The sequence below is a fragment of the Pleurodeles waltl genome, chromosome 9 (assembly GCF_031143425.1).
Source record: "Pleurodeles waltl isolate 20211129_DDA chromosome 9, aPleWal1.hap1.20221129, whole genome shotgun sequence".
NCBI lineage: Eukaryota > Metazoa > Chordata > Amphibia > Caudata > Salamandridae > Pleurodeles > Pleurodeles waltl.
Window position 1 is genome coordinate 1,006,757,461 of NC_090448.1, and position 17,007 is coordinate 1,006,774,467.

Below are 17,007 nucleotides of genomic sequence, written 5' to 3' on the forward strand. Positions count from 1 at the left end.
CAGTGGGCGATTGTCCTGTTCACGGGAGCCCCTGTGCTGGGTCTGGACCAGGTATCCAGTAGGACATCAGTGAGGGCTTCATTAAAAGGTAAATGGGGTTCAGAAGTCGAAGCCCCAGGCTGAAGCACCTCAGTCAGGAGGTTAGTCCTGGCTGCCACAGAAGGTTGCTCATAGCCGAGGACCTCAGCCGCCCTTCTCCCCATTATAGAATACGATGCCCCCTCCTCCGTAGCCACAGTAGGGGGAGAAAGAATGCCTGCATCAGGAGAGGTATCCAGACTGCTAGCTTCACCCAGTTCCTGTGCCTAGTCCATTTCAGGGTCTTCCAGTTGGAATTCTAAAAGAACCAGGGACCACTTCACACTTTCCCCGTATCTGTATCCATAAGAATAAGGGTCAGGATCCAACCAGGGGACAGTAGGCCCGTTGAAGACGAAACGTGTGTCGAGCAATGTCGGTCTGGGTCAAAGTTGGGTATAAGTATGGGGTTGTGGGGGCATATGATTCAATAATTTTTCTACATATATTTGTGTGTGATTTTAATATATAAAATGCATTACCAGTTGAAATTAATATGTAACACAAAATGTGCCTTTAGTATTGGCCACCATCGAGAAAAGGCCTGCACATGTATTCTGAAAACTGTAGTAATGTTGAAATGAAAAACATGTCTCTTTAAGAGCGTGTTCCTTGCAAAATTAAATGCTGAAATAATATGAGTATTTCTTGTTTTCTGTTGGGCCTCAAGCAGACAAGGCCACAGTGGGAAGTTATCTAATCCCGGTGCTCTAGCTGTTGATACATTTATATGCTTTCACATCTGTTGTTTAACAGACTCCTTTCGTTGAATTTGCATATTTGTCTGTAGTTATGTTTCTAAATCATGTTTTTCTCGAGGATACTGAGCTTTCTGTAACAACTGTCTTGCATCATATTTGGAATGTGCCAAACGAAGAGCTTACAGATCACAGTCGGAAGAAGAGGCACACAAGATACATTTAGTATAGTTTGGAGTTACGTAAAAGGTGGAAGAACCCAACCAACGCTTTCCAAGTTAAAAGTTTATGTTTTGCTGATACCTAACGTTTTTGTAATTGGATGTTCTTCCTTCGCCTGATGTTTTCAGCCAATAGTAAATGTGTAGTGATTTTAATTTAATGGTGTGCTCAGAACTTTCAGGGATTATTATTCATTCACTCTTGCTGGGAGATTATACATTATTATTCTTAGTGTCATGGGTGGCTCCTCCATTAGGGCGGAGGAGCATCGCCCCCTCCCGCCCGCCAGCAGCAGAAGCTGCAAACCTTTCATCACGAAAGGATAGTAAACCAGGTTTATTATCCCTTCATGGTGGAAGATGTGGGGCCACAGGGGTGACGAGCACCGAGGGGAGTGCACTGTGTACTCCCCTCAGAGCGCATGCGTGTTTGGCCGGCCAGCTCGGGCCGGCCAAACACACATGCGCTGCAGGATCTCTCTATTCCCAGCAACTGTGTCTGTCTGTCTGCTTGGGAACGCCCAGCCAGGGCACTACCAGCCAATTCGGACGCTGCTCTGAGCAGCATCCGGATTGGCCGCAGGGCAAGCTGGGAGCCTGTGCCTGCCTGCAGTGAGACAAAGGAGAGGAGAGGGGTAAGTTTTTATTTTATAGTAAATTTTGACCCGCCCCCGAGCTGCGGCCCCCCGCTCCCCTCCTCATTAACAATGCGAGCCGTGACTGCTTAGTGTGACCTATCACTCTGACACTTCATGCCTTGCCAGATAGTGTACTGACACTCTGGTATTTGATTATTTTCCGAGTTTTCCTTGCCTGTTCAATGCTGAGCTAATATGCTGATGGTTTAGTGATCTTATAGTCCAAATTCTAAACCGTCCCTCTTTCCCTGTTCCTGTCATGATGCTGACACGGAGTTCCTTCTGATGAAGCTGAAGCCTATTGTTAACATTCCCTAGGGAGAGGTAATTATGAGAGATCTGTGCATAGTTATTTGCCTTTTGTTTTTCAGGTACCAACTGCTACTGTTTTAATATTGCTGCTGTCTTGATAGCGCCATAGCTAGATGTTTTTCTAAATTAGTGTTACTAAAACTTTTGCATGAAGCCTAACATGCTAATGCTAATTCGAGGTTAGCGACGTATTATCTTTATTCCTACAGTTGTTATCACTCTATTGTTGGATCAATGTATGACATTTCTCTTGCTCAAATATTGTTGCTATTGATTAGTGTTTTCGCCATTGAAGTTGTTGTTCTCATCGCTTTGCTTAAACTAAGATTCTTTCGGAGATTTGGGCAGCCTGTGATGTTTCTTTACGTGTACCATTTGGTGTTGAGACTAATTTTTGTGAGCTTAGCATTGTTAATATAGGGAAATAAACATTTAAATTAAAACTAAAAGGTGTGGTTATTCATGGCCAAATGGGTCATGATTCATTCTTTACTGATTCTCTAATAAATTGCATTGTTTGATGGTTGTTGTTCTTGTGTTATGTGCCACTTTCGAATAATAATTTAAACAAGTCAAAAGATTCATCGACCTTAAGCGATGCTGTGAGCTTACTATAATTAATATAACTAAAAGTAGATTTTCCGAGGGTGCGCTAACTGGGTCAACGTTGATCGTGGGCCCAACTGACGTTGGAAGAGTTTACGTCTTTGCTGGCGCTGGGGAAAGTTGTGTTGACAAAACCAGCATCAGGACATATCCAACAATGGATCCCGAGGGGCGGGCCGGAGTCAATGTTGCTGGCGTGGAACCTGAGGGGTCCCCATCTGACCCTACTGGGCCCAAAGGCATCACAGGGTGGGGTCGGTCTGTCCAAAAATGAGGCACACGGCTTCATAGAATTCTTTGACCCAGGCAAAGGGTGGCTCTGGCTTCTGGAAACTCAGTGCGGTGCGGAGGCGACCCAGAAGCAGGCTTCGAAGACAGAGGCCTACAGCGTCTACGCTCTTCCCACGTCGCGTTGTCCGAGCAACGGGGCAAAGTCAAAGAACGTTTGTTTTTCTTCGACGACTTCTTCTTGTGACCCGAATGTCAAGGCCTTCGAGTGGGGCGAAGAAGAGTGGTGGTGGCTCCGCAAGCAGTCTCGTGACCTTCCTCTTGATCAAGGCCAGGAGTGGTGCGGAGTCAAGCGCCAGGCGCTTTAGGGACTGTTCCCTCAAAGCTTTCGGGTTCATAGCCTTGGCACTCTGAGCACAACCTTGGGTCATGGCACCACAAACACAAGGTGCGGATCCATCACCGATATCATGCGGTGACAGGAGTCACCTGGCTTGAAACCGGTCTTTCGTGACATCCTCGATGCACCAAACAGTGTCAAAAGAACTCAACAAAATGGTCGAAGTCAGTCAAAAAACAACAGAGGGTAGCTCTCTCGGGATCTGCACGTAGGATGGAGTGGAGAGAAAAGAACTAACTTGAGCGCCCGGGGTGGCGCATATATATGACTGCGACATCACTGCAAACCAGACGCCAAAAACACACGTGGAGTTGACAGACGCCATCTGATGGCGCTCAAGAGTACTGTTCGAAGAGAAATCTCCGGATCCAGTCTGACGCCTGGGGGAATTTCTAAGGTAAGGAATCTGCAACTAGAAGCCTATCAGATAATTTCCTTTGTTGTGTATCTGGTTCCCCATTTCTTTGTATATGTTTATTTATTTTACTTATGTACTGGCTAAATCATGTGCCTTCGGAGACTGCTACTGATTCAACTATAAAACAGCAAGCCCTGAAAATCACCAAATTAAAGCATTTTTCACTTATTTAACCCAGCCAGCACACCAACAGATTCACCTGCAGTGGTGTTCAGCAGATCTCCTGCCTCCCCCTCCAGTTTGCTTCCTGGAGATCTACCACTCATTGTTCAGTGGAATGGTACAGTATCTGTCTGTATAAGACGGCTCCTGGGGGATATTTCACCCTATGTACCTCAACAGAAGGAACCCTTCACTCAAGTGTCCTTCATGGTTAACATACTCAACTTGCCATCCTCCCATTGGATTGGAGTGTACATTATATTGAATATATTTAAAATGTGTGTGTGTGTGTGTGTGTGTGTGTGTGTGTGTTTTTAAATACAAAATATCTGGAGGATAACAAGCACAGCATAGTGCAGCTTTCCATTCCCATGTAACTACACACAATCTGTATTGGCAGACATGATAAAAACAAAGATCAGTTTTTTCTTAATACTAATTTTAAAATGTTCTGGCTTACACTTCAAGAATTTTCAATTCCATTTAGGACACGGAGGCGAGGATTATGCTATTCTCTCTTTGCGGTTTATTAAACTCAAAACACAGCAGCCAATGAGAATTAAGCTTTTCTCAGCAATACATTTCCCACAATTTCAAGTGTGACATCATAATCATACCACACATCAAGGCATATATCCCCATACATAAACAATATGGCGCCAAAAACTGTCCTCTTTCTTTGCCCAAGACTAAGCAACTTATTCACTGGTCACCGTAAACAACAACTTGCAGCAGCGTCTGCTTGACATGGTCATAACGTTGTTGAACCAGAATAGGACCAACAGGGTCAAAAGCAAGAAAAGGAAGCAACCTGTGTCAATCACCTGTTCTTCTGATCTGAATACGGAAATAAGAGAGAATCAGCATACCATCTTGGTATCATAAGTGAAAGTCAATCAACTAACAAAATCCCTGAGCGGGAAAAACATTAACATGATGGTCATAGAATATCATCATGTATGTAATTCAGGACAATAAACACACAAGAATCAGTAGCTGAATTATAATTTGGAGGGATAATCCTCACCTCTATGCCCTTAATAGAACTGAAAACTCCTGACGCGTATGCTAGAAAAGTTTTTATTCTATGTCAGGACAGGAAGCTTCGGATTATGGTTGTTCAAAGCTGTTGGTTTATAATAAAATGTCTTGAAAATAGATTCTGCAGACCAATCTGCTGCCTGCATTATATCTTGGTGATGAGTCCCCAAACTAAAGGATTTTGAGGCCATAGCACCTCGTACCGAAGGGGCTCCAAACTTGGAAGTGTCAATCCCTGCTTCCCGACAGATTCCACTTCACCCAATGAGCCAAAGAGGCTGATGCCACTGGGTGAAAGGGCTTTTGAAGAGCTATTAGGAGCTGACCTCCATTAGTCTGATATAGCTCTCTTGTGCAGTCTTCCTATTCTTTCAAACAATGAACAATGCATAACTTAGGATCGTCAGGGAAGCTAGGGTAAGTAACCTGTCTAGAAAATGTCTTCGTTCTCTGGGGAAACTGAAAAGGTAACGCCCTCAAGAGTATATACCCTGCCTGAAATATCTTGGGCACTCTCCTACAAGAGACCAAATATAGGAGTATAGTCAGTTTAGCCGACAATTGTTTTCTGGACAAATCCGAATTGGCAGGCCATCTCAGTAGAAATTTTAGAATGATATTGACATCCCATAAGTGTGAATACTTAGGTAAAGGAGGATTAGACAGGCAAATGCCCCTCATAATCCTACCTACCAAAGGATGTTCGCCAGCCAGCTTCCCATCTTCGAAAGTATGACCTGCTGATATTGTGGATCTATAGTTATTAACCTTGAACTAACCTAGGCAATCGGATGCCATTTCTGCTAAGAAATTGATCACAAAAGTAATGGGGGGGGCTAAGATCTTGGTTCCATGAACCGCAGCAGCCTAACCATTTTCACTAGGTGGAAGCATATCTCTTTTGAGTGGAGTCTGCCCAGGGCGCAGATATAAACCTGAGAGATGCTTCAAAATGTTAGGCAAAAACCAGCGTGTCCTGAAATTCGCCAAGCCATGAGTTGCAGCTTGTCCTGAAGAAGGAGAGGGTGCAGAAGACCCACTGGGTCTATCAGGAGATTGAGAATCTATGGAACCTGGACTGGAAGGTCCAGAGACATTCCATAAGGACTGGGAACCAGGGCTGAGCTCTCACAGGGGAATCATGAGAATTTGTTCCACACTCTGGTGCAGGAATGCATCCGTGACTAGGGCCATGGGATCCCGCTTTCACAAGAAAAAACAAGGCACTTGGTGAGATAAGCTGGATGCAAACAGGTCTATGCGACCCAGGTCCCAATGCATTTGAAGTGCCTGAAATATCAACTGATGGAGTCTTCATTCGCTGGGATCCCCAAGATATCTCAAGTTCCAATCGGCCACTACATTGAGCTGACCTGGAAGATACTGTGCTGTAACCGAAATGAGTTTCTGTAGACCGTACTGCAAGAATGTTTTTGCTAGAATGTGGGACCTCATCCCTCCCAGTTTGTTGATGTAACAGACTGCAGACATGTTCTCCATCCAGAGGAGTACACAACAGTTGGACGGAGTACCCGAGGTCCTGATTGCAAAGGAGCCTGCAAAAAGCTCCAAGCAGTTTATTTGGAGATAGGTTTTGTCTTGTGACCTACGGCCACCGGAGGAAATTGTGCCGTACTCAGCACAGCCTCCCCACTGGCTGGCGTTGGATTCCAGGATTATGTCTGGGTGAGAGCCGAAAATGGCTCCCCTGTTCCAGGCGGATATACAGTCTAGCCACCAATGAAGCGCAGACCTGGTTTCGGACTGAGGGTTATGAGTTCCGAGTAAGCCAGGCCTCGTTGTAAATGGTGTATCTTTAGGCACTGGAGGGCCCTGTAGTGAAAGGGGGTCTGAAAGATCGCCCGAGTAGAACAAGCCAGAAGGCCTACAATCCTGGCTAGAACTCTCAGAGAAATTCTGTCTTTGCAGAGAGTGGAACGGATCTCCATGTGTATTAAGTGCAATTTCAGGGCCGGAAGGGATAGGAGAGAAGAAAAAGAGTTGATCTGGAATCTGAGGAATTCCATGCGATGAGGGAATCAGGGCTGATTTATTTCAGTTGATAAGGAAACCCAGCTCTTGAAGCTGAATAGTCCATTCCAGGTGCAAAGTAAGGGAGTAACTATCCTGGGTCATGAGAAGACTGTCCTCTAGATAGACTATCATTCGTACACCCCTGGCTCGCAAAGTCTCAACCACTTCTTGCATGATCTTGGTAAAGCACCAAGGGACAGAGGATAGACCAAAGGGGAGGACACTGAATTGAAAACATGAACTGGAGGAACTTTCGGTGAGGTGCATAAACTGGAAGCGAAAGATAAGCATCTTTCAGGTCAAAGTGAACTATCCAGTCGCGTCCCTGAGAATGTCCCTAAGAAGGTGAATTCCCTCCAACTGTTGAATTCCTTTAGATTCATCCCTAATTGAGAACCACCCCCTTTCTTGTTGACCACGAAAATGTTGCTGCAAAATCCCGAGGGGTCTGCTTGACACAGGGAGAACGCACCCTAGGATAAGAGTTTAACTCTTGTTGAATAAAGGATCGAGCTAGTTGGGAAAAATGGATCGGGAGTGGATGGAGGATTCATGAGCAGTCCCAAAAAACTCTATCTTGAACCCAGTTATCGTTTCCCGTACCCAAGGATCAGCTGTCACAAAGGACCAATTGGTCAAAAAGTACCTGGTTCTGCTCCACCAGGCACTGCACTGAGGAAGGATGGATCAAGCTTACCTTGAGTGGAGGAGGTGTAGTTGTAGGTGTTGGAGGTTTGGAAGCCAAAGCCTCCTCTTTGGTATTGGTTATGACCTCCATGAGCTGTGGCTGGATAGAAGGTATCTTTTTGGGCGACTTACCCTCTGCCCGAGGTGTTGTAGTTAGTTGAAAGGCCTTGTGAAAAGGTTCTGGCGGACAGGCACCCTCGGAACCTGCCGGCCCTTGAAAAAAGGCGTTGGTGGAAAACCTTATTCAAGGGGGTTTGGGCCTTGCCCAAGGCCTTGAAGGTATGCAGAAATCTTCCTAAATCCTTCACAAATTTGTCGTCAACTAGGAGCCTATTGGCTAGGGGACCTGGTACTGCGTTGGCCAGTTATGCCAAGTTCGGATCTAGCCTTAAAAGGATCGACCGTCTTTGTTCAATGGATATAGCGCAATTAGCGTTGCTCAATAAACATAGGGCGCGTTGAATCCAGCCTGCGAGGGTATCAGGGTGGATAGCAGAGCCCGTTTCTTTCGCTGACACTGCCATGTCCAGAATTTTACATATCGAACCTGCTAGGTCGAGTACTTTATCTTGGCAGAGTCTCCAAGATCTATTGATCCCTTTTTCGGATCCTTGGCGGACCGCTTGAGAACTGTAGCTAAATTTGGCTCTAATTCTGGAGTTAGGGCTATTTTGTCAGGAATGTCGGGATGGGAACATCCCGAGCGGAGGGGGTTCCTCACGTCCTTATTGAAACATTTTCGAAGTCTGTCCTGGGCATAGTCTGTGACTGCAGGCTGGGGTGTCCAATCTGAAGATCTGGATTCTATGATAACGTCAGGGTCGAAGGAGAGTGCTAACATAGGATTGGGGGCTCTCCAGTAAAGGTAGTAGGTGATCGTCAGTGGAGCAGCAACGCCACGTCTAGAGAGAGTGAAATCTTCATGGGGGGGGGGGAGGAGGGTAGCAGGGCGCGAGTCGCAAGACACGTCAAGGACTGCAAACAGAACTCTTTTCAAAGTGATTGAATGCACATCAGGCAGAGCAAGTGTAGCCAATTGTACTGCCCTGGCAATGGGCGTGAGGGAGAGGATTAGCTTTACTGCTCTAAAAAACAGTGGGAGCCGACTCTCACTTGCCCAGTCGAGACGTGGACTCGGGTCTGATATAAGCAGGCAAATTGGCCTACGGCACGCAGGAAACATGCAGGCCGTCAAGCCAATAAGAGGTCTGTGGTCCAGGCGCTGAATGTGCGTTGTCTTCTGGCCTCCCTGTCAGGTGCACAATCAGTAATACAGCTAAGCGTTAAAACAACAACAATAAGAGAAAAAAACTGCATTATGGATACAGCATGAAATCTATGCAGACCACTTATCTGAATGCGAAGCAGCAATGGAAGACGACAGGTTTTTGGCTCCATACTGTTTATATACGGGGATATGTGCCATGAATGGGACTTTGATCATGTCATAGTTGAGATTGTGGGAAATGTAGTTTTGAAAAAAGTTTAATTCTCATTGGCTGCTGTGTTTTGAGTTTAATAAACAGCAAAGAGAGGCATAATTCGAAGCCTCTGGTCCTGGCATAGAATTCAATAATAACCCACAAGGGACAAAGAATAGTGATCTGATCATTTCCCATAGCTTGTGCTGTGAAACGTGAGCAAGTGACAGAATCCCTCTCAGCTGAGATACAGGAGAAAATAGCCTCTCCCCTTCAGTTTATAAGCTGATGGACCTTGATCCAAGAGACAACCCAAATACATTTTCCTGTCAAAGAAGCCCTTTATTCACTAAATAAAGATAAGCATTTTAAAGAGTGCGAATGGGAACTTAAATCCCTTTGAATTCATCAAATGGCCCACAAGTTCTATTGCATAACAATGGCCAGCCGAACTGGGACCCACGCTCACTGCCACAGACTACACACGAAACTTCAGTATCATCCTAGATGACAAACTCACAATGAATAAAGAGGTGAACACAGTGACCTAATCCTGCTCCCTCATTCTCTGAATGCCCTTCAAGATATTCAAATGGCTCTCCAAGTACACAAGACAGACTGTCACCAATACCGTCATAACCAGCAGACTAGATTACAGCAACGCACTATGTCGGCATCTCCGACCAGCTCACTCAAAGACTCAAAATCATCCCAAAAACCATTGCCTGGTTCATCCTAGAAGTCCCTAGAAGCACTCACTTCACTCCCTACCTCACGGAACTACACTGGTTAGCCGTCCAGAAACAATACCAATTCAAGCTGCTCGTCCACACCTACAATGCCCCCCAAAACACCAGACCCCGTACCTCAACGTCTGACTCCAACTCTACCATCCAATTAGATAGCTACGCTCTGACTCAGTCACCCTTGCATGTGTCCCCAGCAAGTCAGGAGTGCACTCCATCTCCTCCAGGGCCTCAAGACCTGGAATTAACTCTCTCAACACATCAAGACCACCCGTTGCTACTCAATTTCCGCAAGAAACTGAAGACCGCACTGTTCACCAATGAGTTCTGCCTGACCAACGCTCTAGCTCCAGTGCCTGGATACCTTCACGGGTAATAGGTTGCATCATACAAATAGACCTAACATAACATATGGTCTTTACACCATCATATGAGAAGCATTAAACAAGACCATCAATTTTCTTAGACTGACACAATTAATTTAGGAACTGACAAGCTACCTGACGACATTAATTTATAAAAAAATTGTTCTACATGAGAGCGGAATTAACAGAGAACCAAACACAAAGTGCGTATTCAGTATTCGTCTATTATGTTGCTACAGCCTATTCACACTGACCTTCCACAGCGGGTGCCAAAGCTAATTCTTCAACCCTTTGGGATCTGGCCTTTGATGATGAAGTCTCAAAATACAGGCCTCCCCATATGCAGACCCCACATCCACTACATGAGGCTCAAACTTACTATCTTCATACATGCATCCACTGTCATGTGAAGTAACAGGCTGCCCCTTGAGGGACTCCTTGGAGGCAGATCTTCTATGCATGTGATCCATCATTGATTCTTGTGACAACAGCACTAAATCTTTGAAACTTTCTGGATTCCTCTTCATATGATGTGCCCACAGAAGAAAATCATCCAGGCATGATATGCTTCCCATTTATAGTCTAGGAAAAAGAAGAACAATAAAATGTTAAATAATGAGTTCAACAACAACCAAATCAGGACATTTTGCTCTTTGATTTTTCCTCCTAATGCATGGCCTGACACCCGACCTCTCTCGCTCTCTCTTTCTCTTTCTCTCTCTCGTACACACACACAAACACACACCCTCCTCTTGTGGATCAGAAAAAAGATATCTCTGCTTCAATTTGACAGAATACATCAGAAATTCCAATTTGTCTTCTGACAAAAGAAATAAGACAAGTAGGGGACACTGCGGCTGGAATGCTACACACAAGGAAAAACTGCATTCTTTGAAAGGTTGAGCCAGCTATCTCCTGGAGAAACTGTAAAACCCTGGGATCAGTGAAGGCATGTAGTACACAACCAAATTAGTGTTCATTGACAATAAAACGACATATGTGGCAAGTTACTAGTGAGTGGGGTAATTTACATAGCATCCTTTGTCTGATTGGACCAGCCGCATGGGGCTGGTGTTAGGGAAGAATGAGCTGCTTAATGTGTGTGCCTATTCTATTGCAGACCTAACAGTACACTAATGATACGAAGGATTGTCTACTTAATGATGGTAAACTTTCACCAAGTGCACATTCGTGCTTATATGTGGTCCTTATGACGAAAAATCAGATTTAGGGATCAGAATAGGATAGGACTATCCTCTTAAAATGTGAAAATAAAATGCTGCACAGAAAAGATAGGCTAGCCTAAAGCTACATGTTTATTTGATAAAGATGTTCAAACTTTTTTCTAGCGTCCACGTAACTAGCGTGCATTTGTTTTTACACAAACACACTTAGAGATCATGTTTCATCTACTTTTAAAGGAGTTAAATTTGAAGTGAGTACAGTTGCATTGTGATTCAATCTCCTTCATTACAAAGTTCACTCTGTTTCCACCTGATAACAAAATATATTGCTATAAAATTTCACAAATACTAAAGAAAGGATATTTTATTAGCCCAAGGTTTGAGGGTTATGTTGGGTCAAATGATTCATATACATTAATACATTTGTGTCCATACCTCTCAAGCTTACCTTTATTTTATAACCACACATGCAGCACACAATGAGACAAAAATGGAGTACACCATCCAGCTTTACAACAAACATGGTCATGTGTAAAAAACAAACAAAAAATTCAAATAATTAGAACATACTTATGATATTGCTGTTAATTCAGAACTAAGCTCTAAAGGATCTATTTCACAACTGAAAGTAAATTGTAGCCAGTACCAACAGAGAAGTGCGTTATTCTAAACCATGTCCATGAACAACTATTTCACCGTATTGCATTTCATTTCCAATGCCAGTTCATTTTTTTATATTTTTTTTGTAAACACACTGTACCATGTTTGTACTCCTACAGAAACTGAACTTCGAATGCGACCAGAGTAGTATCCGACATATTTCAAAAATAGACCTTATTCAACCGGAAGAGCTTGATGAAGCGGCAACAGGGATGGAATACAGTCCATTACAACTAAATGGTGCAAAAACCGAACTTTTACTCTTAGTCCTTTGTCAACTAGCTGTCCCCTCTTTTTATTTAGATACTCAATGGCCTACACCATTGATGCTTGAAATCTGGGAGTCATGTAGAATGCTCAGCGTGCTCTTTGATGCACAGCTGGTGGCAGTGACTCAAGCGTATTTCTTCTGTTTAAGACAACTAAACCAAGGCCACCTTCTTGTCAACAAAGACCGGCAAAAGTAGGTGTGGGCCCCTTGCTCAAATCAAAGCTATGTTAGGATAATGCCATTGCAGGAGGCTGGCTCAGTTTATGGTGTGGCACCCTATACTGAGTCCAGGCAACCCTTAGTGATAGTGTTTTGGTGCCTAGATAACCAAAGCTCTCTGGAGGTAGCTGTGGAGACCAGCTCAGGCTTATCAAGGAGGAGTGTAAAGCACTTACAATACCACAATAGTCAGTCAGTGATGTTCACAAAAGAAAGAACCACACCAAGGGGGTCATTCCAAGTTTGGCGGCGGCGGTTGCCGCCCGCCAAACTTACCCCGTCAAATGACCGATCCGCGGTCAGAAGACCGCGGGGGCCATTCAGACTTTCCCGCTGGGTCGGCAGGCGCCCGCCAAGGGAGTGCCCGCCGGCCCAGCGGGAAAGGCCCTGCAACACAGAAGCCGGCTCCGAATGGAGCCGGCGGTGATGCAGGGGTGCGATGGGTGCAGTTGCACCCGTCGCGATTTTCACTGTCTGCTATGCAGACAGTGAAAGTCATGCCGGGGCCCTGTTAGGGGGCCCCTGCACTGCCCATGCCAATGGCATGGGCAGTGCAGGGGCCCCAAGGGGCCCCACGACACCCGTTCCCGCCATCTTGTTCCTGGCAGTAAAAACCAGGAAGGGGGTCGGAATCCCCATGGCGGCGCTGCTTGCAGCGCCGCCATGGAGGATTCTCCCAGCCGGGGGAAATCCGGCGGGAAACCGCCAGACCCGGCTGGGCGTCGGAATCCCAAATGAAGCACCGCCAGCCTGTTGGCAGTGCTTCCGTGGTCATCCACCCTGGCGGTCGATGACCGCCAGGGTTGGAATGACCCCCCAAGTGTTACAAAAATAAAGTATTCTTTATTATAACACTAGTACTATCCCATCTTTTGTATAGCTCTACTTGGTGATATCTCCACACAGTAAATATACTTAGAAACAGACAGGAAAAGCATAGGAGTACATGGGACCCTGTGGGTTGGCAAACCACATATTAAGAAAGTGGAGAGCCAGTCAGACATTGCAGTGCCGGTCTGACGAGGAGCATCCCGATGACGAAGCATGATATCCGATTGGATGTGTGAGGGCTCCTGCTCCTAAATATTTAGGTTTCCCTGCTTCTCACCCTTGGAACAGTGTACTCTATGTTTTTGACTTAGTCAGAGCAACAGTTGCTGTGCACAGGGGTTCTGTTCCAGTGGTTGCAGCAATGGCCCACCATCTACCAAGTTGGTCAGAAGGTAAGTTGGACTCAGAGAGGACCACAGAACCAATACCTGTGTTGCCGAGCTTTTTGATGTCCGTGGGACAGCAAGATCCACAAGCCGGTCGTTGTCGTCTTAAGGTGCCTGCGGATGCAGGGAAGTGCTCCTGTGACCCTGGAGGATGCACAGCCACGGATGTTGCAGAAATCTTGCAGGAGATGAAGAAACAATTTTGCAGTGGTGGCCCTCCCAGCTGTATACAGTCTTGTTTCAGTTCCTAAGGCAGACCAGCAGCGGTTCGGGAGGACAGGAGCAGAAGATGTTTTGCAGAGAGTCCCTTGTAGAGTCTTGCTTGACGAATCTGGGGACTCAGCCTCAGGGGAGCCCTTAAGTTAAGCTAAAAGGGGGTTGGACACAGTCTGTCGTGACCCACCTATCAGAGGGGGACAGGGAAGTCACACACCTGGTGTAGCCAGTCAGATGCTCCCAGGGGCCTCTGCACATCTTATTTCAAAGATTGCAGAATCAAGTGGCCACCTGGCAGAGCTCTGTGCACTTCCCTAAGGAGGAGCAGGTCAGGGAGGTGGTCACTCCTCTGTCCTTTGTGTGGTTTCATGGTAGAGGGGAAACTGGGGGTTCAAGCACTGGTGTAAACCAGTTTATGCAAGGAGGGCACCAAAATGTGCCCTTCAAAGCAGTCTGGTGTTGTTGAGAGGCCAGCAAACCCTTACCCAGAGACACACAGTTCTAAAAGGAGAAGAGGTCACACATCCCTCCTGCAGGAAACCCTTTTTTCTGCCTTCCCCTGCTCGAGTTAGGCTCAGCAGCAGAAGCACAGAACAGTGTCTGGGGTCAGCAGCAGCACGGGCTGGCATGCAGACCCTGCAAGGCTGTAGAGGCAATTCTGGGGGATCCTCTAAGGAACCCCCAGAGTACATGGTATCATGCAACTAACACTTGAATTGGTGCAGTTCCATGATATCCAACATGCATAGGTTCGGTGAAGCTATTATGTAGTTGGACTACTTGTTTTGACCAGTATACACTACATACCTTAAAATAGCTTCCCTGCTCTTACAAAGACCAGGGAATGGAGTTTGAGATTTGAAGGGGCACCTTTGCTCATGCAGGGATGCCCTCACACCAGGACCATGCACCCTGCCCTTGGGCTAAAGGGCCTACTATAGGGGTGACTTACAGTGTCCAAGTGCAGTGACCATGATATAAGGCAAGCCTTATATCTAAAGTGAAAGGTGCATGCACCATTTCACGCAGACTGCAATGGCAGACCTGCAGGCAGTTTACATGGGCCTCCATGGGTGGCATAATACATGCTGCAGCCAGTTGGAGACCCCTTATGTACCAATGCCCTGGGTACCCAAGTATCATACTAGGGACGTACATGGGTGGACCTGTATGCCAATTGTGGGATCTAAAAGTTACCATATAACCAAATTTAGAGGTGAGAGCACTGATAATGGGGTGCTGATTACCAGGATCCCAGTTAACTACAGTCTAAACACAGTGACACCAGGAACAAATTGGGGGTAACTATGCTAGAAAGATGCTACTTTCCTATATAACCCCCAAACGAAAGAGGATAAGACTAGCATTACTCAGGTGAGTCTTCATTTTCTATGAGGAAATATCTGGAAAGTCCATCTGTGTTAACATGGTTAGTCCCAGGTCTATGTTCCACTGAACATTTCATCCCCTGTAGGGAAGCGGACTGCATCAAAAGTTTAGGATTTTCACCCTTCATCTGCTTAAGACACAAGAGGGGCTTCTGGTCTGTCTGAACAATGAAGTGGGTGCCAAACAGGTATGGCCTCATCTTCTTCAGGGTCCTGACCACAACAAAGGCCTCTCTCTCAATAGATGACCAACACTTCTCTCTGGGGATCAACCTTCTGCTGAAAAAAATAGTGCCCTATTCATTAGGTTAAGATGGTACTACTCCTATTCTGAAGTATCTGTCTGGACAATGAATTTTGAGCAGTCAGGGCTTTTAAGAATTGGGGCTCAGCACATGGCCCTCTTTAAGACATCAAAGGCCTCTTGATAGCTAGCTATCTTTTTAGCCATCTTTTTGGAGGTGAGAACATTCAAGAGGTTCACAATGGAGCCATACCCTTTTACAGATCTCCTGTAATACCCAGTCAGGCACAGAAAAGCTCTGACCTAAGTCTGAGTAGTTGGAGCAACCCAATCCATATTAATTTGGATTTTGCTCTGCAAGGGTTGAACTTGGCCTGCACCTACTAGGTGGCCCATGTAAACTACTTTGCTCTGTCCTATCTGCCATTTGGAAGCCTTGATAGTGAGGCTTGCCTTTTTCAAGGTTCAAGCACACTCCTGAGACAGATCATGTGATCCTGCTAGGTGGAGCGAAAGACAGCATAATCTTCTAGATACGCTGCACTAACGTTTTCCAGGGATGCCAGTACTTGATTTGCCACCCTCTGGAATGTGGCAGGTGCATTTTGCAAGCTAAAGGGCATCACCTTGAAGGGATATTGCCCACCAGGAGCGGAAAATGCTGTCTTAAGTTTAGCAGCATCAGTTAATTTGATCTGCCAATAGCCTGCAGTCAAATCAAAAGTACTGAGATACTTGGCTGCAGCCACAGTATCAATCAACTCATCTGCCCTGGGGATAGGATGGGCATCAGTCTTACTGACTGCATTGAGGCGCTTGTAGTCTACAAAAAAACCTCACCTCTCTTTCTGCCATGAGAACGAGGTTTTGGCACAAGTACTAGCCCAAGGGCTGTCTGGAGTCTCTATAACCCCCAACTTAAGCATCTTTTGGACTTCTGCCCTGATGCAATCTCGACATGGTCCGACTGCCAGTAGATTTTACTCTTAACAGGCAGACTATCACCTGTGTCCACATCATGGGCACACCAGGTTGCCTGACGGGGTGTCAGCCAAAAGAGTTCTGAGAACTGACTGAGAATGTGTCTGCAGTCCGCTTGTTGCTGTTCAGAGAGGCAATCAGCAAAGACTACCCCATCCACTCAATCATCAACAGGGTTGTGGGAGAGAAGGTCAGGTAGAGGGCCACTCTCTGCTTCCTGCCCCTCATCAGTGTCCATGAGCAAGCTCATGTCAGCCCTGTCAAAATATGGTTATAGGCGGTTCACATGAAGCACCCTGTGGGTGCTTCTTGGAATGCCCAGGTGAACCATATAGGTGACCTCACCTTTCTTCTCCATCATAGTGTGGGGGCCACTCCATTTGTCCTGGGGTGCTCTTGGGGCCACAGGCTCCAAACCCACACTTTCTGTCCTGGCTGTTAAACAGTCAGCGCAGCCTTTTGGCCATGCCATTGCTTTTGCAGCTCTTGGCAGGCCTCAAGGTTTTTGGTGGCCTTTTTCATGTACTCTGCTATGCGAGAAGGCAGGCCTAGTACATAGTTGGGGAGGTTGA

The 17,007-nt window shown here is 46.0% G+C and overlaps 1 protein-coding gene across 1 annotated transcript in view; it reads right to left on the reverse strand.

Annotated features, from left to right (window-relative positions):
• PLEKHG3 (pleckstrin homology and RhoGEF domain containing G3) overlaps window positions 1-17,007 on the reverse strand; it is a 495,850-nt gene that overhangs the window by 333,437 nt on the left and 145,406 nt on the right. The window contains exon 2 of the mRNA XM_069207658.1: window positions 10,435-10,637. Within this exon, the coding sequence (XP_069063759.1) occupies window positions 10,435-10,630 (196 nt within the window). The 5' untranslated portion in view covers window positions 10,631-10,637. The remainder of the gene's footprint in view (window positions 1-10,434; window positions 10,638-17,007) is intronic.